Source organism: Peromyscus californicus, unplaced genomic scaffold (genome assembly GCF_007827085.1).
Source record: "Peromyscus californicus insignis strain IS unplaced genomic scaffold, ASM782708v3 Scaffold_19__1_contigs__length_69161282, whole genome shotgun sequence".
Classification (NCBI taxonomy): Eukaryota; Metazoa; Chordata; class Mammalia; order Rodentia; family Cricetidae; genus Peromyscus; species Peromyscus californicus.
Window position 1 is genome coordinate 49,579,980 of NW_026294491.1, and position 24,568 is coordinate 49,604,547.

Genomic DNA, 24,568 nt, shown 5'->3' on the forward strand with positions numbered 1-24,568 from the left:
GAGCCTAAGCAAATTATTTGTTATCTGAAACTCTGGGTCACACCACAACTGCATTTCTCAAAACCAAGGCCTCAGGTGCATGTCCACATCCCATAGATCAAGAGAGAGAGCCTCCCCAGGGATGGATAGGAAGAGCTTGTAATTTCCTTGATATCTTTTTCACCACAGCTGGAATAAAAAATATTCCCTTGGAAGTATCAACATGGCAAGACTAGCTCCTGATCATACCCAAGAATGGTGTTAATAACCACACAGGGATAGGGATGAACTCATTGGTGGGTTCATTCTTCAAGAACTACATATAGGGTCTGATTTTGTCCTTCATTGCCCCAAATGACAGCAATTGGGGTCCTTTCAGCAGCTACCAGCTCATCATTGATACCTTGTGCCACAGAAAAAGTGTTTTTGTTTTGTTGTCTGGAGTTTGTTTCCTATAAATTTCTGTAACCAATATTGCATCTTTATAGCTGAAGTTTTTCTGTGTCCCACCTGGCCTGTGGTCAAGACAAATCTTTCTCACCTGCCAGTCCTCTCAGACCCAAATAAACACAAACAGGCTAATATTATTTTTAAACTATGGCCATGGCAGGCTTCTTGCTATCTAGATCTTATATCTTAAGTTAACCCATTGCTATTAATCTATAAGTTGCCATGTAGCTGTGGCTTACCAGTCTGCTGGCATGTTGTTCCTTTGGTGGTGGCTGGCGTCTGCTTTTTCCTCTCCTTTCTCTTCCTGTCTATCTTGGATTTCCTGCCTGCCTCTAAGCTGCCTTGCCATAGGCCAAATGGCTTTATTTATCAACCAATCAGAGCAACATATTTTCACAGCATACAGAAAGACATTCCCCCATCACATCTTTGTTCACATATTCCAAGAATCTGTGCTCCAAACCAAGTCTTTTCTTAGGATTTAGGATTTACTTATATTTCTTTTATGAATGCTTGTGTGTGTGTGTGTGTGTGTGTGTGTGTGTGTGTGTGTGTGTGTGTGTGTACACATAACATGCATGTCTGGTGCCGACATAGGCCAGAAGAAGTTGTCAGATACCTTGTAACCAGAGTTTCAAATGGTTGTGAGCCACACTGTATGGGTGCTGAGAACTGAACCCTGGTCTTCTGCAAGAGCAGTTAGTGCTCTTAACCACTGAGCCATCTCTCAAGCTCCCAACCCGTCTTGAAGCTAGCTGGTTCTCAAAAACATATTTTTAATGCTTTTCAAGGACAAATTGATTAATTTAAAATCTCAGCTCTTTGTTCGTCAAATTAAATTCAGTGTAAAAGCCTAGAAAATCCATAATTGGTAAATTTAAAATCAAACATGTAGACACTTCATTGCTCTTGATAAATTTAAGATCATGATCCTGTCTTGAATCTTTTCATATGTGTAGATTTTCCAGAGAGTGCTGTGTTAGGATGATTATAATGTTTCCTGATTCTTTATTAAATATCTTAAATAAATTGATACAAACTTTTTCTAAGCATTAGAAGTTGGCAAGCTTTAAAAATGTAAGCTTAAAGGGTATCTAAATTGAATCAGTATAAAGACATTTGTAATGACATCTACGGTTATAAAATAAGGCTTACAATAAAAGCTTCAAAATAATGAGAATAAGTTGGGTCTGATGTCACAAGTCAGCTAGAAAAGTTGAAGTACGATACTATATTCCTCTCACCATCAGGACAAAATGTACCAAGTTGCTGCTCAGCTACTTCAATATTTGCTAACCCTTGCAAAAACTTTCAAGGCTTATGTCTTTACAGGTCTCCCAACACTACTTCTATATATACTTTTTCTTACCGATGAGTCAGTTTTCCCTTAAATGAAAATATATGGAACCTTTGTATTTTAGAGTCTGAAGTTGGGGATGTTAATTTTTAGACTTGAAGGTTATACTTGCTTTAATGGGCACCAAGCACAACAGCTGAGTGGGGAGTTTTGAGACTTGCACATGGATACCTGGAACTTAGCTATTGTCTCTCCTAAAAGAACCTCAGTTGCTATCATTGTTAGTACAGAAACGAGCTTCACATGAGTTCACATGTGCACAGGATGTGGCTTTGGGGCCGGAAGATAATAGGGTAAATAGAGGAACCAAAGCTTATTTCTCCCCTAAATAATGCAATAGGACCATTTTGAATCAGAAGTGTTTATGTCTATAGTGATTGATGGGAGATAGCTTACCAAACAATTTATTCTGTTTCCTTAGGAGAGTGGATAGGGCTCCTACACTGGGGTCCCATGAGAATCAATAAGGAAGCCCACCCTCAGCACCCACTGAATGATATTTTTGTATTGTGGCCGTTTCTTCTTCACAAAGCAAAGGGCCAAGTGTGCTGTGATGAGCAAGGTGTATTTTTCACTTGGCACTGCCCCCTGACACCCTCATCTGGTTTGGGATAGTAAGGTTGTTGCATTTTGCAGTTTGTTGCATGCCTGATGGTCTGGCTATGACAAATGAGCACAGTGGGGGAGGAGCTGAGATTAAATAATGGACCATGTATTGAGACATATAAAGTGACACTCCAAGGTTAAAACAATCTTCCCTTTTCAATTGGCATTGATTTATGTGATGCCTGCACAGAGCCCCGGACCTCAGCTCTTCCTCTGGCAGCAGCTACAGCCCTTGCGCATCCCAGATTCTGCTGAGGCAGCTACCCATGGGAAGATGAGTAGCAAGCACGCTCCTCACACAGGTCCCCTCCCTGCTCCAAACTAAAAGACTGATGGTTCCTCCCTCATCCCAGCAGTCTGCGCTTGCATTTTGGTCCTCAAACAGAATTGATCTATTCCCGTGCACATCCCCTGTATCACCCAGAGGAGAAACACGGGCATAAGAAACCTCTCCCTTCACAGCACAAATCAAAAATAGAAGATAAAAGAAAAGATGAAAATGAGAGAAATCACTGAAGAGTGAAGTCAGTAAGATTACATGTGTGTTCTTGTATGCAATGATTAAAAAGAGAATACATTTCCCTCGCTCTCACAGAAATAATTTTCAGACAGCTGCTCTCATCCTGCTGGGTTTTCTGCAGAGCAACATCAACTCCACGCACACTTCTCCCCCAAGGAAAATCTGCTCAGTGCCCAGCCACAGTGTTCTTCATTGCCTTCAGCTCTGGGGATTTTGCTGCACATTAGATAGGTTCCATCGGCTTTTAAAGGCATGAGCTCCATAGATGGAAATGAAGGGTGGTCTATGCAGACTAAGTACTGAGTGCTGGTGTGGTGTACATCCAACATGTTTTTAAAGATGGACATTGCAAATGCACAGTCATATCATCTTGTCCCATCATGAGGCTCAGTTTGAGCTGTTGGAGATTGATGCAATGCCTCCCAGCAACCAATTTGGGGAATTGTTCACTTTCCCAAACAGTTGATCCAAAACAAATGATAGCCAAATAATCTATTTCCCTTCCATGTATCAAAGTATAACTTCACACTGATGTCCACAGACTAGAAAAGACAGAAAACTCTTGTCCAAAAACAGACATTCAAGGTCTTTTCAAGCACAAATCCAACAAGGATACGCAAAGCAAAGGCTTCCTTGGTGGCAACCCTCTGGCCCCTGAAGATTTAAAAACTGAACTTTAAGTCCTAATCTCCTGAATTAATCACTTGTCACTGTGAGAAAAATATCTGAGAGAAGCAGTTAAGGAGAAAAAGGTTTACTGGGGCTCACAGTTAGATGACAGGGACATCATAGCAACAACAACCTGAGGCAGCAGGTCACATTGCAGCAGTCTTCAAGAAGCAGCGAGAGATGACTGCTGGTGTCCAGCCCACTTTCTCATTTCTGTTCAGTCTAGAACCTTAGCCCTGCGGGATGGTATTACCCACATTCAAGTTGAGTCTTCCCAGCTCCATTTGCCTAGTCTAGATTACCCCAGCATTCCCAGAGATTCGTTTCCATGGTGATTCTAAATCTCATCAAGTTGACAGTCAAGATAAAATACACGGGCTTCCTCCATCATTCCCTCTTCATGGCCAAGATCCACTGGCTTTACGGAACATTGAGGACTTAGGCACTGACATATGAATTTTGGTAACTTGGTTTGATTATGGAGAGGGCTGCAATATTACCTGTATCCTCCCATCCCTTTTGTGGCCAGCAAAATGGTTTTTTGAAAGTAACTGAGAAGCTGGACTTTGAACCAACGTTAGATATTCATTCAACCCTGAGAGTGCTGGGCTCTTGGTCATCTACTGCATTTGAACTTCCTAGGGGTTGACTCCTGTAGCATCACATATGGAGCAGTCCAGGCAACAGACATTTACCATCTCTCAGTTCTAGAGAGTGGCAGTCTAAGATAAAGTTGAAGGCAGGGCTATGACCCCACTGACAGCTCTAGGGATAAATGCATTACAAGCTCCTCTCCTAGCTTCCAGTGGTTCCCCACCCATGCCCACGTGACACCTTCCTTCATGTATGCCTCTGTGTTCTCTTTTTATAAAGACATGGTCATACTAAGGTATTGTCATCTTTACCACATAACTAGTTACATCTGCCACCATGTTGTCAAATTAAATTTACATTCTGAAGTCCTGGGAGTCGGGCTTCTACATATGAATGAGTGAAGCAGGTTCACAGTCTCGGTCCTCAATGAATAGCTTCTATTTTCCTCATGCCTAGGATATTGCGGTGTATTCCTAAAAGCATTGAGTACTTGAGTGGGTCGCGATTACTCCATGTTTTAGCAGGGAATTCATGTCCTTGGCTTGTTTCTTTAGTTTAGCCACAGGAAATTGCTGTTTACTCTTTGGGAGCTACAAAAAAATGGCTACCTCCTCCCTTCATTTAATCCATACATGTGTACCACAGAGCATCCTTACCAGAAATTCTCTCTTCAAAAGAATCAGAGCAGCCTTGAGTCTTCCTACTGCCTGACCATGGTTCCAAAGTTCTGCGTACCATTTCCCAGATGGGAACAAAGGGACACTGCTCACACCCAGAATTCTTCCACTGAGCAGACAAATTAGCAAGCCACACACCATGACTGTCAACACTGTATCTCAGGAAGTTTTAATAAATAGGGTCAAAATTGTGAGACTGCAAAGCAGAACTACAGGTCTAGAAGCTAGAAGACTTGTCTCTTATTATTCCTGTAAAACTGGGTAATTGTCCAGTGCCATTAGCTTGGATAGAGGAGGTAAGAGAATATTACATATCAATGAGTAAATGCTACTGAAAGTCAAGTTCGAGATAGCTGTATTATTAACCCAAGAATGGAGAACAGCACCAGGAGCTCCTAGGACCAGGGATTAACTAGATTTCCTGACCTGGTTACTGAGTAAAACAAGTATACTGTGTTCTATATACTGCCTTGTTGGTTTTCTAGACTAAAATCATCAGAAAATCAAAATTTGGGAATTTCTACTGTTAGACTAGTATGTCTTGGGGCTACAGAGAAATTGTTAGCTATGGTGCCGTGGAGTTTGCTAGCCTACACTAGGATGTACCCTCACCAGAAATGCTCCGTGCTTTTCTGCCCTGTGGTCCAAGCACCTAGAGCTTTAAACTCCAAAGGCCACGTGTAAAGAAGTGATGTCTTAGACAAAATTACATTCCAGCATCCCTAAAAACACCCAAGCAAAGGTACACCTGGGGGACATGCTGACGTTTTAGGCACAGTAGACGGCACCATGCCAAAGTGACTAGTGTTTTCCAGGAAATCTCTAAAGTTTGTTTCTGGGCCCATGAGGGAGGCTAGACTGGATGGTCAATTGAATGTCGGGGACAAGAAAAGAAAATGGCACATCAGGCATGGTGGGCCGTGCCTGTAATCCCGGCACTAGGGAGGTAAAGACAGGAGAATCAGGAGTTCGTGGCCAGGCAGGGCTACATGATAAGTTTAAGGCCAGCATAAGCCACATGAGACCCTGTCTGAGAGAGAGAGAGAGAGAGAGAGAGAGAGAGAGAGAGAGAGAGAGAGAGAGAGAGAGAGAGAGAGAGAGAGGCAGAGAGGCAGACAGACAGAGACAGAGAGATAGTGTAAGACAATACCAGACTGAAGGGGCTAGCTTCTGTAGACAAGAGGGACAAGGGAAGATTTACTTTCCTAATTATTTTTCAGTTGTAAAATAGAATTAAAACCCTTCAGAAATACATTATGAAGATAGTCGTTGCCATAATCCTACTTCTGGATTAATCAGTGTTAATATTCTTGTCAGCCCATCTTTTCCTCTCATATGTATGCATACGTGTGTTTTCATTTCATCTTTTAATTTGTTGGGTGTACGTTGCTTCTAGAATTAGATACATAAGTCTAAAACTGAGAAAGGAAGAGATATGATAGGCATATAAACTTGTGTTTGTCTAAACAATACCCTAACCATGGGGCTAGACAAGGAAGGGTACAGGGTGGGCAGTGTGAGTGCCGAGTTATCTGAGTAGAGAGCCTGACCAAGGCCTAAGGAAGACCAACCTTCTACAGTTAGATGGGGAGAGAAGAGGAGAAGCCTGAGACAGAGATGAAGACATAGAAGAGGGAGCCCAGCGAGAGGCAAGGGCAGCTCAGGTTCCACTCATCAAGTACAGTAAACTTGGTACCACAGGAATTCTTCAAACCGTGAGAACACAAGTTTCCTACATTATAGATTCTAAGAGCAGGGAAGCTGGAGTCAGAGGAAGTTTGTCTGAAGTTTTTATTATGTCAATTATCTGGGATGGTGGGAATATTACGGCCATTTTGATTTTGAAAAAATTGACCAAGAATGAGAAGCAAGTCCCTGGGGTAACTGTGTTTTCTTTTGTATTTGCAAAAGATAGAACAGATGGGCTGACCAAGGCAAGAAGAAATACTTAAAGAAATTGGCCGACTTCAGCTACAGCTTACATAATTGGCTAGTTTCATTTAACAGCAATGATAAAATTCCCTAAGAAGGCCGAGGCATGGCACTCACCGGGCTTATTGGATGATCAATAGACAGATTCACTCTAAACCAGACAAGAAGAAAGACACATTTATTTGTCAAACTATAATAAGAGCAGCCAGCATGACATGTAACAGAAGCGCCAGTAGCTGCCAAGGCGGTGATATGCGGGGACTCCACTTCGGGGAAGTCCTGATCCTAGTAGGGAGACCTACTATGCATGTAGCTTTCCAGCCTGTAATTCCTGCGAAATGGGGAGAGTTGGAACTGGTGAGTGTTGGGACCTGGGAGGTTAGCCTGAGCCACATGCACATGTCATTGTCAGTTCGGCTGTCTCTGCCATGCAGATGGGGGAGTCATGACTGATCAATGTTTGGTACTAGGCAGAGGCTGGGGTCAGCTGGCTGCAGTTCTGAGGTGTCAGGCTACAGGTTCCACACAGCTTAGGGGAGTAAAGATTTTCTGTAGAGGATTTCTGGACCAAAGCTGTGGAAATTCACTAATGAGGGCCTGCCTGTCCTCTTCCAATCTTTAGTAATGGTCTCTCTCTCTCAACACACAGAGGATTCAAAGGCTGAAGTGCTTCCTAGCAATTTGTATTTACTTTTTCTGTATGATGACAAGCGCACTCATCCTCCCAGGGTGGGCAGACTCTAATTAAGGCAGTAAATATTTGAGAGTAGGAAGAGCAGGAGAGTCGGAGTGCAACTGAGTCTGGCGGGTACGAACATGGAGAAGAGAAGTCACCGCCCTTGGAGTTGTGACGTTTCCCCTGGAGAGATCACCAGAAAAGAACAAACGTTGGAGATATTTAGCTGGTATTTAATTCAAATAGATTAAATATTAATTACCTTAACAGGAATAAAGTGAGAAAGACAAAAATGCCACAGAATCCATAAAACCTAAAAGTACTAACATTTGACTAGCTGCTTTTAAAGACTGAATGCATTAAAAACAACTGGACTTTTTGGTTGTTTTTACCCAGGGAACTGGTGAGCACGGAGCTGGTGGCCCTAAAGGAGAAAAGGTAACACCAGTTTGTTTTTTGTTGTTTTTTTTTTTTTTTTCAAAATGATTGAGCACTTTCACCTACAGGGGGCAGCAGTCACTGTGAGCAGGTGCCTCACCTGCGCGCTGACCAGCAGCTGGATGCTGCCCCTTGGGGGCGCTACTGAGCAGGGGTGTTTTATAAGGAAGAAGATGCTTCAAGAGAAACACCCTTAAGAATGGCCTGGAATCCTTGCAGGCAGCCAAAACCATCCAAGGAAGATCCAACTGGCAAAATGCCTGTGGCTCAAGCTCACTGGTTTTCTGTTCTTATAACAGAAGCTGTCGCAGGATTATTTTGTTTTGTTTTGGTGAGGTTTTATCGTGCCCAGTAGGAGTCTAGCCAAGCAATTATTTCAAAAACAGTTTTCAAGTTAAAACACCAATGTGCTTCCGTTGCGTTTTCATCACCCTCACTTACAAGTCCAGTTTTATCATTTGTGAAGACGGTAGATTAACTTTTCTCCAGAAAATACCACTCCGCTGCACAGTTTGACTGTAAAACTGTGATGACCTTGAACCGTGAATGTGAACACATTGAATGTGGCATGGTCAGAGAAAATACTTTAAAAAAATAAAAAAGCACATTAAATCTGCAGACAGGAATATGAAGGTTTGAAAATACTCCGCAGGCAGACGGCCTGTGAGAACTAGCTTCATTCATTCACCCAGTAAAAGTTCTCCTGATTGAGGGCACGATACTGTGACACAAGTCCAAGAAATATGACTTCTGCGCTTTATAAATCAACACAGCCAATCTATTCAAAAGACTGTGTATCTCTCACCAGAAACTATCCCTAAAAGATTCTCTCAGCAGGAACAGTGAGTTCTTTATAGACTGGCCATTCAAAAGGAAAATTCGTCAGAATACATAAATAAAACATGGACGCTCTGAAAAAAAATGGTTTTAAATTCTATAGCAACCCAAGTCACTCCTGTGTCTTGGATTTTTGAACAACACTATTTCCTGTGAACCAACAGCTTGTGGAGCCATCCCAGCCTGACAAATGCATTGCATTTTAAGCAATTGCGATTGGACATATGTGGGCTGCAGGGACAGCAGGACACAAAGCTTGTCACACGGGACAGCTGAGTGGGGAAGGGAGGTACGATGCCCTTAAAGCATTTAAATGGTGATTCAATTCTTGAAACAAAACAGCTGGCTTCTGTGTTGCCCTCTTCGTTAGCAAACATATGTCACTTAGAAATTCTTAAGACCTCGCTGATGAGAAATTCGATTCTGGAAAACAGGTGTATCTCAAACTTCAGGGACCATTCCTTCCGCTTGGAATCTTTTCTAATTGCTTCAGAATCTTAAGTGGAGTTAGAAAAAGCCGGTGGCATATCTGTTATATCTTCCTACCCAAATAAATGATCTAGAAGAGTCTACAGGGAACTTGATGCTGTGCCTGATATCAATGTACCTATGAAAGGGTTTTTTAAATTACCGTTAATGAAGGAGCAGCTCTGCCAGTAGACCATGTAAAGGCAGAAAGCCAGTGCAGCAGCTGCTGGAAGAAGGAAGTCACCTCTACACCCACATCCACTTCCTGTCTAATCTGGATCCATCTCTTGGCTTTTGAAAATGGTGTTTTTCACAGTGAAAATGTGAACTCCTTAGTGGGTCTCTGCTGACGCTTGTGATGTAATCAGGGATCCCAAACCCTGACTGCGCATAGAACCACCAGAAGAGGACAAGAACAAGGCCTGTGCTGAAGCCCCATGCACAGGGAATCGGGGTAGAGGGAGACCAGTATCTCTGTTACTTAAACATGTGTGAGATGATTCTGACATGCAGTCGGGGCTGGGAACCGCTGAGGGGTGGGATGAGCATCAGCTTTGGGACTAAAAGTTGACTATGGTGTCAACTGTTGTATCACCCTGGGAAGCCGCCTCATTGCCCTAAGCATCAGTTTTCCCATGTGCACAGTGGGCATAATCATCTACAGGAAGAATTAATGGGAGGATTAAAATCTAATGAGATGGACTGACCTGGAAGCACAATTCTCAGTGCAAATTGGGCTCCCAATGAACATTCATTTTTCTTCTTCCCTTTGTTCCTTCTGCTCGTGAGGTCTCATTTAGCTCATTTTTGCTATGAGCTATTATCATCCTTAGTGCCTTGTCTTGTTCCTCTTTGCAGACCTCATCATAGTTCTGAAGGGAGGAGACTCAAGTCGGGTTGTAAAGTAAGACTTAACTAAAAGAGTACTTTTAATACATCAACATGTGAATGATTCATTGCTGCTGTATAATATACCACTTCTTAATACACTCACCAGCAATTTAGAATTATGAAAAACAGCCCATCATTTGGAAACGAGCATCACCTTGAAGCAACAGTGTGAGAGCATGTTGCCCTAGGATGTGCACAGAGATCACTTTGAGCATAGTAGGCACATCTTACGTTGAGAATACTAAGACTCGGAACCACTGAGGGAATCCAACTCAGTGTTGATGTAGATGGCAATGGCAGTCATCATAAGCACAGGAACAGACCTCCAGCACTGAAGTCTGTCTTCTGCTCTTCACTGTCCTACGCTTATGGATTTGGTGGAGAGTCATGTATTTGCACATTGGTCGGTGAGAACTCCTGCTGTAGAGACTGTGGGACAAAGTGGTAGGACAAGAACTCCTTGGAAACATCAGGTTTTTCCTGGAGCAGAATGTTACAAGAACCAGATGGAAGCTCAGTAGCACATGGCCTTCTAAACAGCATCAAAACTGTCAGGCTGAAAGATGGTCTTTTGATGCTCTGCAAATTCATCTCTGTCTTTAAACTCCTATCTACCATGATGAGTCACTGCAATGTATTTTAAACATGAAAAAGAACCCATATGTGTCTAATATTAGGCATAAACATTTGCATAATTTTACGTGCATGATGGGTTCCTATGATTTTAACCAAGACCGAACTCACCCAGGGAATGCAAACCACAGGCTTTGTTCAGTCCCTCTGCTGTTCCTCATTGGCACTCGGCCTACCTCAGTTCAAACACTTTCTACCATAGTTCAAACCACTTTACCATCATAGCAGCACAGCCCCTCCCCCCGGCCTTCATTCTTCCTCTATTATTTTGGACAGATGTGTGCATACAAGTAATTTCTAGCCCCTTTACTTGCTTACTTCTGTTAAATTAGATGAGACTAATTGCCAGGTGTATTCTTCCTTTATGACTATATACTAGGGATGTTAGCACAAACCTGATGAGCAACATGAAGGTCAGTTTAGAGTTTTACAAACCAATTATGCATTTGTGCCTTTAAGTGTTCACTGCCTTCTCTATCTTCCTACATTGAACACGATTTACTATCTTTAGAAATACACATACCACCTACAATGTGATAAAGTACTGCTGGGGATATACAAAATGTGTTTTACTAGAGTAAATCATATATCAGGGCTGGAAAGATGGCTCAACAGTTAAGAGCATGTACTACCCCTACTAAGGATTCAGGGTTAGTTTCCACCACCCACAATGGAGAGCTCACAGCTGCCTCTAAACTCTAGCTCCAAGGCATCTGACATCCTCTTCTGGCCTTAGGTACCTGCACACATATGGTATACATAAAGACAAACACACACACACACACACACACACACACACACACACACACACACACGCATACAAATAAATAAATAAATATCTAGCATACTCTGAATTTTATAACCATTACTTCAAAGAACTTACTAATTTTTAAGATTAAAACTCAAAGAAACCTAGAGAAAAGGCTAATTATGTATAGGGCATATATGGACATTATAAAAATATCCTAGAGAAAAGGCCAGGAATATATAGCTCATATACGGACATTACAAAAATGATGCAGTCAGTCTGCAGATGAGCAAAATTGTAGAACATACAGGTATAAAATTTACACACCCATTAGCCTATGAATTGACCGTCTAGAAGTCCCTAGCACAATTGAATGAGATGTGGTTTTGGATTTCTCAGACAGAACTTTCACATGACTAGCTAAAGCTTTGAAGCACGAAAAATTAGTACTGTGGCTTAAATTTTTTAATAAAATTAAGATTATACTTGCAAATCAAGAATGATAGTTAATACAAAAATGATCATGTCTATCCATTACATAAAATGCCAAAATATTGATTGGTAGAAATGTATAAATAAGCCAAAGACTTTAGGACTGTAATAATTCAATGGGCTATTGTTTGAAGATTTTTTTGGCAAAGACATAGTCACATTATCACACTGAAATCATTCACTGAAGACTTGTGTGTAACAGACAAAAGCTAGAGACAGCTCCATCGCTGGTCGGTGAGGCTGGGATCATCCTCAGTGCCTCACTCAGTACACTGGAGTGCTAACCAGCAGTTACAATGAATGGACAAAGTCACGTGGATCAAATGAAAGGTCTTACAAACAATGCTGAGGGAGGAAAGTTGTATACAAGATAAATCTCTATGGAATTCATCCTACATGTTCAAAAGAATTTATTACGACTCTGTAGAGAGAGTAAAAGCAGAAAATATCAACTGAAAGGTAAATACTGAGTTCAAGGGAGTAGTTTGCTCTGGGATAAGAAGACAAAGGGAAATGTGGAGAATTTCTTGTCCATGATTTTCTTAAATTTCTTCATTTTGAGTATTTAATAGTAAAAGGTTTGGCATATTCTCCTTTGTTTTCTGTATCTTTGAAGGTTAAAAAAATAAGAAAGCACCGGGCGGTGGTGGCGCACGCCTTTAATCCCAGCACTCGGGAGGCAGAGCCAGGCGAATCTCTGTGAGTTCGAGGCCAGCCTGGGCTACCAAGTGAGTTCCAGGAAAGGCGCAAAGCTACACAGAGAAACCCTGTCTCGAAAAACCAAAAAAAAAAAAAAAAAATAAGAAAGCTATATACCTACAAATACAACAATGAACACTGCTTTACAAAAATTCACTGGAGGTTGGAGGAAAACTTTTCAGAGTGGTATGTCGTCTAGGGCTGTGTTTAACGTAAGAATCAAGTGGCTGTTCAGTCGGATGCTGCAGCTCTGTCGACTGCTCAGTGATGTAATTCCTGCCAACAAGGATGCTCCCTCCAACTATAGTCTCTGAAAACACTCCTTCTATGTCACATACAAATCCTTCTTCAACACTTTTGACCACGACATCTTAGACATTTCCAAGCTGCTGCTGTCACCGTATCAACAAGAATGACTTCTGTCCACAGCCAGTCATCTCCACAGCCCAGGAAACGCTGGGGACAGCTGGAAGACCCATTTCCCTTTCTGTGATCACTGATTCCCCCCACCTAAAATAAGAAATAAGTCCTTAAAAGAAAACAAGAGCAGACTGTTGTGTCATTTAAATGCAAAGATAAATAATGTTTTTGGGTGCGCCAGAACAAAACTGTAATTCTTTTTCTCCTCTACATGCCCCGTCCTTGAAAAATAATTAACATCGTTCCACATTAATTTTAAATGTCCTAATGAAATGTTATGGATTCCTAAAAGACCTCAGGCATGGAAGAGTGCAAAGACACCTTACTAGGCAGACAGGATGACTAAGTCCAGAACTTCACCGAGGCCCTGGACCCAGGCAGGATTCTGTGGGTGAAGGAAATATTTCCCTTCCTTCACTCACTCATACAGCCTCTCTCTTCTGTTTTTTTCTCAACAGGGTGACTCTGGGATGCCAGGATTTCCAGGGTCTGTTGGCCCTAAAGGGCAAAAAGGAGAACCTGTAAGTATTTTATCTTTGAGGGCAGGGGGAGAAAGAAAAAATAGATGAAGAATTAAAAGTATTTTTCCAAACCAGCCCCAAATCCATGGCCTTCTAATTTTAACACTCTGAACAGCATTGTAGATCAGATTCTGAAGCAAGTACACACCATGCCAGGCACCAAAACTTCTATATATGAACTCATTTAACTCATGCAAAAAGTCCCTTGAGAGGTAGCCCATTCTATACATAGGTTAGGCTGGTTCCAGAACCCAGGCTTTCAAACCGTTTAAGTGGCCTGGACAGGACTGAACACCATATCTAAAATGAGAAACCCAATCAATATATCAAGACTGGTACAAATTTATCTTAAAAATTGAAAATGCTTCTCTCTCTGCTCAAACAATTGCTCTCAGTACCCCTCTGAAATTATTTTCCTTTCTGGTTTTTTTTTTTTTTATGAGATCAAAGTGACTTCACAAGCCACCTTCCAATATTGCTGTGGCTGGTTTCTTTAAAAACTTTTCTTTGAGTAGAGAAAAAAAAAAGAAGAAAGAGAAGAAAAGAAAAACCCTATCACATCATTTATATTCAAATAGGATCACTGAAGAGATTACAAAAGCCTAGTTACAAAAAAAGAGAGTTTGAACATTGTGTGTGTGTGTGTGTGTGTGTGTGTGTGTGTGTGTGTGTGTGTGAGAGAGAGAGAGAGAGAGAGAGAGAGAGAGAGAGAGAGAGAGAGAGAGAGAGAGAGGATGTGTATGTGGTGTGTGTGTGTGTTCTTAAACCTGGAACTCAACACTTTGGCAAGCCTGGCTAGCCAACAACATTCCAGAATCCTGTTCCCGTGCCTCCTTAGCCCTGGGTTGGCATGCATGCACTGCCATTGCCCTGCTTTGATGTGAGTTCTGCAAAACACACACAGGTCTTCAGTCTTGGGCAAAAATCAGGATTAGCATACGTCTCGCCTTTTTTGTTATATGTAGCACATCTTCTTAAATTGCTTCACCCATGTTCCAGAGTGAGTTAGAGATGTGGGTTGATTGGAGGTGAGGAATGGAGAAGTCACTGAAATGCCTGCGTGACAAAGAGAAGCAATAGGAAAAGTATTCCATGCCACCAAGCCGAGCTTCACCTCTGCACAGCTTCATTTAGACATCTTCAGTAGTCCTAGTAACTGATTCTGGTGGCTTTGAAATCACCACTGTGCCTATGGACCCTGATTATTGACCTTCTGGTCGTTTATCCTCGATGTCCTGTCCAGGCCTCCCCAACAGCCTCTAACAGTGTCCTCCAGCTGAGGATTCCAAAGGGTCTGGGAACTATCATGTGACTCTTCCCCCAGCTCACCACTCCTGTGCACCACTCAGAGCATCTCCTAACCTCTCCTTGGGCTCTCCACTGTCTCCCTACCCAGTGATTGCCAACCTCAATTGTAAGTTCCTGGGTAGACCATGGAGGATCTGACGAGTAAGACACAAAGCAGAAAAGAATTTTCTGTGAGCAACAGCTGTGCTCTGTAAACGTGAGTGTGGACTCAAAGCCTGAGAGTTTAGCTCAGGAGTTGTGGGTGGAGCCCGGAAGCCTACATTTCCCACAAGTGACACCAGTGCTGTTGTTCCAGCATCACTGAGGGGTGGAGTAATGCATGGTTCCTAGGGGTGAGAGGCCTTTATCTTCTAAAGGATTCCCTCTGGCTCTCTCTCCTGCCTTCAATGTTCATGGGAAGCCTGGCTGCCCATGTGGACCAGTGTTAGCCCTGTCCTTTTTATTTAGTTAATAAATAAATAAATAATAAATAAATAAATAAATAAATAAATAAATAAATAAATAAATAAGCTTCTTGGACTGGAGAAATGGCTCACTGGTTCTAAGCACTGGCTGCTCTTTCAAAGGACCAGGGTTCAATTCTCAGCACCCACATAATGGCTCACAACCATCACAGCCAATCAGATCCAGGGGATCTGGTATTGTATGGTGACCACTGTGGGCACCAGGCACACACATGGTGTACAGACACCCATGCATGTAAAACAACCATACACACACACACAAAAAAAAAAAAATTGAAAAAGTAAGTAAACTTCTTTTCCCCCTAACTTCTGTCCTAGCCAATCCCCTCTTAATCCCTTGATTACTTTGCTTCCTCTATAAGCATTTTTGCTTGTCTTCCTGTCTTCCCACAAGTTTTACATTATTAGGCAGAACAGTTAGTTCTTTGTTGTTTCAACCTTTTTGTTCAAGAGCAAGATCTAGACTAGACTCTGCATAATAACCAGGCAGCTCATAGAGAAGAGTAGTTACCATCTAAAGTAGAATTTTGAACTAATGTCATGAACAGCAACATCAAAATGGCCACATGCCCCCCACTCTCGGGCATTTAGAATATGTGCAACATATCAGAGTTATAAAACGTGTGTACAAAAGGATCAAGTTAGAATCCACAATTTTATAAGGAAAGGGGGGCTCAAAAACTTCCAGTGGCTACCCCCAGGTAGGATTCAGGAGAGAGAAGACTGAATTACAAACCTGTGGTCAACCAGATTCCTACAAACTACATCAGTCAATGTAGTAGGCTTTGAACCAGGCTTGGCAGCACAGTCCTGTTACCCCAGCCATTCAGAGGGGATAAGGCAGGAGGATGACAAGCTCAAAGCTATCCCAGAATACAGAGTGAGTTCAAGTCCAAACTGGGCAACTTAGTGGAAACTAATCTCAAAACTAAAAGGTCACATGCGAGGCCTGAGGACACAACTCCACGTTAAAGCACTGGCCTACTTAATTAATCCCCAGGGAGTGGGGGATTCAGTGCAGAGTTCGAGCTTCCGGTGACTCTGGCAAGACTGATATGAAGTAAGTAAAAGCAAGCAGAGGCGGAAGCACTGCAGCCAGCCCATCGCGCATGCCTGAAACCCGAGTAGTTAAATACATAATGTCAGAATGAAAGTATGGAAAGCAAGACTAAAAACAAGGCCTTGATATAACATGGAAAACTTAACCCATAATAAAAGAAGACATCGTGTTAGGTAGATAGCAGTTTGTGTGGTTACATCAAGTAACAGATATGTGGCTTTGGCCTGAGAAAAGTTAGCCCCAGCTCACACTATAGAGAGAAGCTTGCTTCATTTGGAAGAGGCGGTCCTTTGCTTGTGACCACACTCAGCCACCAAGCTGATTCAAATCCTATGCCTTCATCTTTGGGCACATGTAAACCTCTCAGTCACCTCTGAAGAGGAAGTGAGCCTGAAGAATTGTGAGGGGGTTTCTCACTGCCTCTCACTTGAAGGCAGCTCATGTCATCTCGGATTAGAAGTCATTACCAGAATTAGACACACATTCCAATAAAATTGCAAAGGAGCTAGAAAATGTAAGAGAAGGTGACCCAGAGCCCATTGTGCCTAGCACAGCACATGGGACATGTGAAAATCCAAGACGGGCATTCAATAATCACTTGTCCTCCAGGAGTGAGATATTCAATAGAATAGCAGTCCCAAAATAAGATCCCACCATGATGCTTTTTAAACTTTTCGTGATTTTCATTTGTGAAAGAGCTTTTTAAAGTTTATAGTTTCCATCTTATTGGCCACTCACTCAAGTCAAATAATAAATACATCTGATTTTTAAAACCAAAGCAGGGAAAAGGAAAGACTGCCCTTAAAATCAGGCTGCCTGTGTTTTATAAGCTTGGAGAAATTATTTTACTTTTCTATGCCTCAGTTTCTTCAACTGTATATAGCTATAATAATAGCAACTTCTCATTGATCCCTGAGGATTAACTATGGTGTGTGTGTGTGTGTGTGTGTGTGTGTGTGTGTGTGTGTGTGTGTGTGTGTGTAACCAGAAGGTTGGTAACACAGCAGTGACAGCAAGGAGACTATCAGAAGTGGGGGTGATGCTTCAGATCTCTCTCTCCAGGGGACCTTCACCCTAACCCCAATAACAATCACCATCAGCTCCACTCACTTCAGGTCATTTTGATTACACCATAACTGACTCTCTAAAGAGCATCCTTGACTTAGCGCTTCTGTGTGTTGAAATGCACAGTTAACCTGAGTGGGAAAATCAAGGGAATACCTGCCGTTTAATGCTTACCCATACCCATCGCCCTCACCTGCAGATGAATGCGTGTGAATTCATCTTCATTTCATAATAGGAAGCTTTAGCCTTGGGCTGCGTTTCAATTTGACTGCTGTTGGGAGCCTCTAAGTAGTATTAAGATGATTAACTCGGTGCTCATTTGGGAATATGAAGGATTCTGTACATTCATTCTCACTTACCCTGGTCAGAGTTGATTTCTAAGGGTTTATAATTGATTCTGGTTTCTACCCGTTTTCCTAGGGGGAGCCTTTAACAAAAGGTGAAAAGGGAGATAGGGTAAGTAGACGTTTAAGGCTGTCTTGGGTTTTCTATTTTATTGATTCTCTCTCCAGTTTGTTGTGTGATATCTAATAGATTTGATAGAGTAAGCTTCCTGAAACTTGTACTTTCCTCTGATGTTTTTACTGTCATCTGTAATCCTTGGTAAATACTATCTTGTGGTACTACTATAACATGTGTATTTTTATTTTACATTTATTGGGGGGGGGTAATGTGTGTGCCACATTTTGTATGCATGCCTTGGTATGTATATGATGGTCAGAAGACAACTTGTGGGGGCCTGTTCTCTCCTTCCACCATGGGGGTCCTGAGGACTGAACTCATGTCTTCAGGGTCAGCAGCAACTGCCTTCACTCTGGGAGTCATCTCACCAGCCCTATTCAGGTTTTCTTTAGCCTACTGCTATTAGTGGTTAGGCCTCAATGTCATAAAAAGTCATCAAGTAAGAGTATCTAAACTGGCAGGGCGGTGGTGGCACACGCCTTTAATCCCAGCACTCGGGAGGCAGAGGCAGGCAGATCTCTGTGAGTTCGAGGCCAGCCTGGTCTACAGCACAAGATCCAGGAAAGGCGCAAAGCTACACAGAGAAACCCTGTCTCAAAAAAAAAAAAAAAAAACCAAGCAAACAAAAACAAAAAAGAGTATCTCAATTGTCAGATAGTGGTGGTGCACACCTTTAATCCCAGCACTTAGGAGGCAGAAGCAGGTGGTTTCTGAATTCAAGGCCAGCCTGGTCCATAGAGTGAGTTCCAGAACAGCCAAGGCTACACAAAGAAAACCTGTCTCAGGAAAGAAGAAGAAGAGGAAGAGGAGGAGGAGGAGGAGGAGGAGGAGGAGGAGGAGGAGGAGGAGAAGAAGAAGAAGAAGAAGAAGAAGAAGAAGAAGAAGAAGAAGAAGAAGAAGAAGAAGAAGAAAGAGGAGAAGGAGAAGAAGAAGAAGAAAGAGGAGAAGGAGAAGGAGGAGGAGAAAAAAGAAAAGGAGGAGGAGGAGGAGGAGGAGGAGGATCTAAACTACCAAACTAAAACAGGCAATACAGATTTCCAAAAAGTTTGTTAAAGACACAAATTGTACTTTCAAGTAAGTCATGGAAAATAAGAAAATATTGTGCTATTTTATGTAATCATTTTTCTGTTTTTATTAAGCATCTGGGAGCAGAGCCACCAGCACACACCTCTTTGAACTTAACCTATTCTATCCTGCCTCTCATCTGGCCATCATTTGGTGGTGAATGAGTCATTGCTAATGTTCCATGACATCCTAGTTAGGGTTTACTATTGCTGTGAGGAGACATCATGACTAACGCAACTCTTACAAAGAAAACATTTAATTGAGGGGGCTCACCTACAGTTCAGAAGTTTAGGCCATCATGGTGGGGAGCATGGTTGCATGCAGGCAGATGTGGTGCTGGAGCTGAGATTCCTACATCTTGACTCAGAGGCAACAGGAAGTCGACTGACTGTCACACTGAGTGACAGTTGAGAAAAAAGACCTCAGAGCCTGCTCCCACAGTGACACGCTTCCAACAGAAGGTGTGGCCCAGATTAAAGATGTACCCTCCAGCCTCAAGGTCTAGATTAAAGGTCTGTGTCATCCAGCCTCCTCCAATAAGACCATATTTCCTAATAGTGCCATTCTGTATGAGCTTATGGGGGCCAAATACATTAAAACTACTACACATGATGTCACAAGTGAAATTAAATGAGGAGTTTTGTTACTTATTAGCAATAAGGATTCTGAACCTTGTTTTAGGGTGAGCATTACTCAACTGCACAGCTTCCATAATATCCACCTTTGTTGTGTGCTAACTACAATTAGAGTCAATTAAAGTATCAAGATGTCTGACCCCATCTGGATTCAGGAATGAACCATATAGCAACTCTTTTATTTACAGGGAGAACCTGGCCTATCAGGACCACAAGGAATAAAGGTAATCCCCTGGCACATTTTTCAGTCACTGTTGCAACCTTAATGAAATGGTGAAAATAATAGTAACATTTCACTTTCCTTTCCATGCATGCATTTAGGGGGAACCTGGAGATGCTGGTCCCCCTGGTTTAACAGGAAGCCCAGGGCTCAAGGTATGCACTTCATACGTTAAGGTGTCTAAGAAGTCACTGTTGGGAAATAATGTGGGAATTACAGCCATCCTGTATTCAAAAAGGCTTTGTGGTGTGCCACTCATTTTCTTCACAGATGTTCTCAGAGATTTTTATCTTGTTTCCATGGTTACCCCACCACCACCACCACCACCACCATCACCATAACCACTGGCTGCATTTGTTACAAACATAGAAGCTAGGCTTTTGGGTGTACAGTAGGATTTTAAAATTGTTTTTCAGAGCAAATTCACAACAGCATCCATAAAAGCTTTAAGAGTAAACAATGTCAGTTAAATCTATGACCCTGTGCCACATTCTTAGCAGGAAAAGGGTTCAGGATCTGTTTCTACACTAAAATTATGCATCCCTGAGATACTTGAGTTTCCCCGAGGTAATTCTCCAAGAGTGTCTCAAGAAAAAGCAGTTGGGGGAGGTGTGAGAGAGACTCTCAGGGAAGGCTCCCAGGAAGTGAGTGCATCAGGCCAGTTACCCAGTTATCTGCTGATAAAAGCAGACCCATTAAATGAAACATCTCAAAACCTTCTTGCTAAGCTCAGAGCACATGTCAGTGCTATACACAAAAGGTGGGATGCTGAGAAGTCTGTCTCTTCCCTATAAAGGGCACATAGTATTTCACCAACATTCAGATGCAACCTACTTTTATGCAAAGTTAAAGTATATGTCATCTTCTATTTTAGGGTCAGCAAGGACCTGCAGGTTCCATGGGGCCCAGAGGACCACCAGGAGATGTTGTATGTATAATATCTTTAATATTTTGAAGTGGAATTGAAATTAGGACATGTCTTAAAGAACTTCAACTAGTGATCTGAATTATGCTACATTTCCCAAAAACATGGGTCACTGCTGCCACCCAAATCGATCACTTCTGATGGGGGGTGGGTGCTACTAGGAAGTCCTTTGGAGTGGAGCCCAAAAAAGCCAATCTTTGAAACTCAAGTTAACTCAATTGTCAGTAGTCAATACTACTGCAAAATAGAGGAAACCGGAAATGTCCAAAGAAATAAGAGAAAAAAATCAAGAAGACAGCAAGCATTTCCAATATGCTATAAGATAGTCAGTCACTGAAATGGGTTCCACACTCACGCACGCATGCCCACACACACGCATGCGCACACACACACACACACACACACACACACACACACACACACACATGCATGCACACATGCACGTACACACACCCTCCACACCCTCACAGTCTTTGGAAGCAGTTTTTCATCTGTTCCCCCAGATTTCTATCCCTTGGATAATCTCCTAGCCTCCCCATGTGAACTGAGAGCTTACCATCAACTGAGAGCTTACTAGATCAAAATGGAGACAAATCCTGGCTGCAGCTCTCAGTGACTCTCTGCCCATGACTGGGACTCTAGCTGACAGACTTGAGATTTCTCCTCTTTTCACCATCTTGGAAGCAGCCCATGACCTCTTCCCTGCTCTCATGCTCACTTCCTGAACCTCCTGGAGGAGACTGCTTAGCATCATAGTGTGCTTGCTAATTTGAACATCCAATCCGTAGGAAAAGGTTTTTTTTTTGTTTGTTGGAGACAGGGCTCCTCTGTGTAGCCCTGGCTGTCCTGGAACTCTCTCTGTAAACCAGGCAGGCCTTGAATTCAGAAATCCGCCTGCTTCTGCCTCCCAAGTGCTGGGATTAAAGGTGTGTGGCACCAGCAGCCTAGAAACAGTTTTTATTCCTCCTTCAGGCCAATTATTATACCACTTCAGAGATTCCTCATGGAAAGACACCATAAAAAAAAAGAGAGAGAAAGAAAATGCTGGCAATAACACAAGATTAACCACAAAATCTTCTGGTTAGACTGAGCTGTCAGCCCTAGGAACCAAAAAAAAAAAAAAGAATAAAATCAAATGGAAAAGAGCCACTGTGGCTAAACATAAAATATCTTGACTACTTAAGTTGGACTGTGGTGCCACCAACCACCACCCTCCCTCCTCCTCTGAGCAACTGCATGGGTGGAACATTCCAGTTCTTTTCTGTTTCCCATTATAGCCATTGACTTCACTTGAGACAACAAGCCACATGTCTTCAGATAACATTTCTCCTTAAGCCAAAATCGACATTACCTTTTAGATAGATGTCAAAATTCAGTCCTCTTACAAAGGTAGACTGCTATTACATTAAGAGATGTCTTAACTGTTCTTTTCCTTTAATTCTATATTTTCTAGGGATTGCCAGGAGAACATGGTATCCCAGGGAAACAAGGCATTAAAGGAGAGAAGGTACTGTTTAGACTTTATTTTTGTATAGGAAGTAAGAAAATAGAAAGAAGAAACCAAGGATCCTAAAGTCATCGGAGAAGCAAAATATTAGCAGAGGGCTTGAGCCTCCCAGGATCTGTCAGTGCAGGGGATTGACATTCATATAAACTGTGATAGGGTGCCCCTGGTGTCACACATCATTGCAGCCATGGTTATGGCACCAAAACTCCAGATGGCAAAATGAGCTAGCTTGGAAATGAAGATGTTAGGGCTGAGGTCAAGCCATGAATTCTCAGAAGTCTCTCTGCCTTTTAAGACCTGTTTGGATGTGTGTGAATGTAGCATGTCAATATTGCATCATCCCCAGGGAAAAAAGGCATTTAGATCATTTAAAGAGCTTCAGAAATAAACACACCCTTTGTGCCCATGTTTATGCACAAGTTTGTGTTTCCTGGTACTGTTAAACTTTATGTAACGGAACTCATTTCAGAGTCTGAATGTATTTAAAATAACAAGGGCGGGTCCTAGAGTGAGCTAGGCAACTGGTAAATGCTTTTGAGGGTCTCAGTACAGAAGTGGACATAAGGATGAAGTTTGACTGGCTGTGGCAACATAAAGCAATGGAAACTGCTGTCTCCCAACTTCCCGCCTGAACCTGAGCAGAGAAAGAAAGACTGTCATCTTGTTTCTCACAGGGAGATCCTGGTGGAAGGCTAGGCCCTCCTGGACTTCCAGGTCCAAAGGGTGATGCTGGGCCTCCAGGGAAAAGCCTCCCGGGAAAACCAGTAAGTATTGCCCTTTTACTAGGATTGACCTTGAGTGTTCATTTGCTGCTAATTCTGGGCCCCCAGTTTCAAGACACCAAAAAAAGAAATAATCATCTTATACCCTAGCTCATAAAGCTAAAACAATTTGAATGTTTGGTGCAAGCCAAGAGGTCTCTGCTGCAGAAGATGTACAAGCAGGCAACATTTTACAAATAACCTGAGATGTTTGAAAGGCCCCAGCACCTTATGCAGTGATTCCTTAGGGATCAAAGAATCTTTAAATACTAGTTGCAAGTCACAGACCTTCCTAGCATACTGCCTTAAAACACATGCTCAACATTTCCCTTCCAGAATTTGAGGATATAACCACAGACCATCACTCATAGAAAGTGTGTGTGATACATGCTGTACTCAAGACAAGGGAAACTATCACCAGGAAACCCAAAAGCCAATATGCTTATTTGATTTGCCCATACCCCTGCCCTTTTTAACAAGTATTAATGGTGATAATTCTGAAGATTAGATGTTTAATTTCACAGATAAAACCTCTTATATTTTGAGCTCATTATACAAAATCTATAACCATCTAAAAATTTTTTTTCTGTTCTTAATATGAGGTTTACACCAGTAAAATGAAGGATAATGAATCATGTTTTTGAATTATGACTTTAATGGGATGTATGGGGGGTCCAGCCTCTCAATAGCCCTTTCCCAGGGTCCGGGAAGAATCTATGACCAGCTGATAATCCAATCTTTGACGATACTAAATGAATCTATGTACACAAAACTCTGTAGTTCATACTCTTTATTTTTCTGAGTCAGTTCTCTCTCCACACAGCTTCAGTTCTGTTCTCACACTCAGCTCCTCTCTGACCCTTCTCTTCCTGTCCTCTCTTTTGCTCTCGACCTCATCTTCATCTTCTGATGCTTCGTCCATTTCATTCCTTCCTCTCCTACCCTCCTCACCCGTTTTCCATCCAGCTACAGTGCCAAAAGCTATGCCTTGCTGCTTTCTCCTCTGGCCGAGCAACTCTGCCCTGAATCTTGCCTCAAATGCTTCACTGCACCTGGTATGCAAAAAACCCTTTTGTTCTGAGTCAAATGCTCTGGAATGACACTTGGCCTGTGAGAGGAAGGAGGGTCTGAGCTTCATTTGCACAAGAAACAAAGTTATGCACCTAGCATCAAGTGGTGTCTCCAGAAGGGTGTTTACCTTAATTCAGGAGACCATTTGCCATTGTGGCCTAGGATGCTTGAGAAGTATTTCATATAAATACACTGTTAGGAGTTCTTGGAAGCATACATAAAACACAAGAAAATCATTGCAGGAGCCAGCTAACATATATACAAAAGCTAAAATATCACCAAGACTTCTTAAGCCATGGCTTGACCTCTGGAAAAGTCCTTGACCTTCCAGGTAGTAGCTTTTGTCATAGTAGCTGGATTCCATTACATTATCCTGTGGCTTGCAGCATGATTTCTACATTTTTGAAAATTATTTAGA

General features: G+C 42.2%; 1 protein-coding gene across 11 annotated transcripts in view; it reads left to right on the forward strand.

Moving 5' to 3' along the window:
- Positions 1–24,568, forward strand: part of Col19a1 (collagen type XIX alpha 1 chain) — a 339,939-nt gene that overhangs the window by 247,510 nt on the left and 67,861 nt on the right. For 10 of the 11 annotated variants that reach the window (XM_052745271.1, XM_052745270.1, XM_052745262.1 and 7 more), the window contains 8 exons: positions 7,857–7,898; positions 13,545–13,607; positions 17,925–17,960; positions 19,855–19,890; positions 19,988–20,041; positions 20,761–20,814; positions 22,265–22,318; positions 22,993–23,082. In XM_052745271.1, coding sequence (XP_052601231.1) covers positions 7,857–7,898; positions 13,545–13,607; positions 17,925–17,960; positions 19,855–19,890; positions 19,988–20,041; positions 20,761–20,814; positions 22,265–22,318; positions 22,993–23,082 — 429 coding nt within the window. The remainder of the gene's footprint in view (positions 1–7,856; positions 7,899–13,544; positions 13,608–17,924; positions 17,961–19,854; positions 19,891–19,987; positions 20,042–20,760; positions 20,815–22,264; positions 22,319–22,992; positions 23,083–24,568) is intronic. The other variant, XM_052745265.1, reaches the window with a different exon arrangement.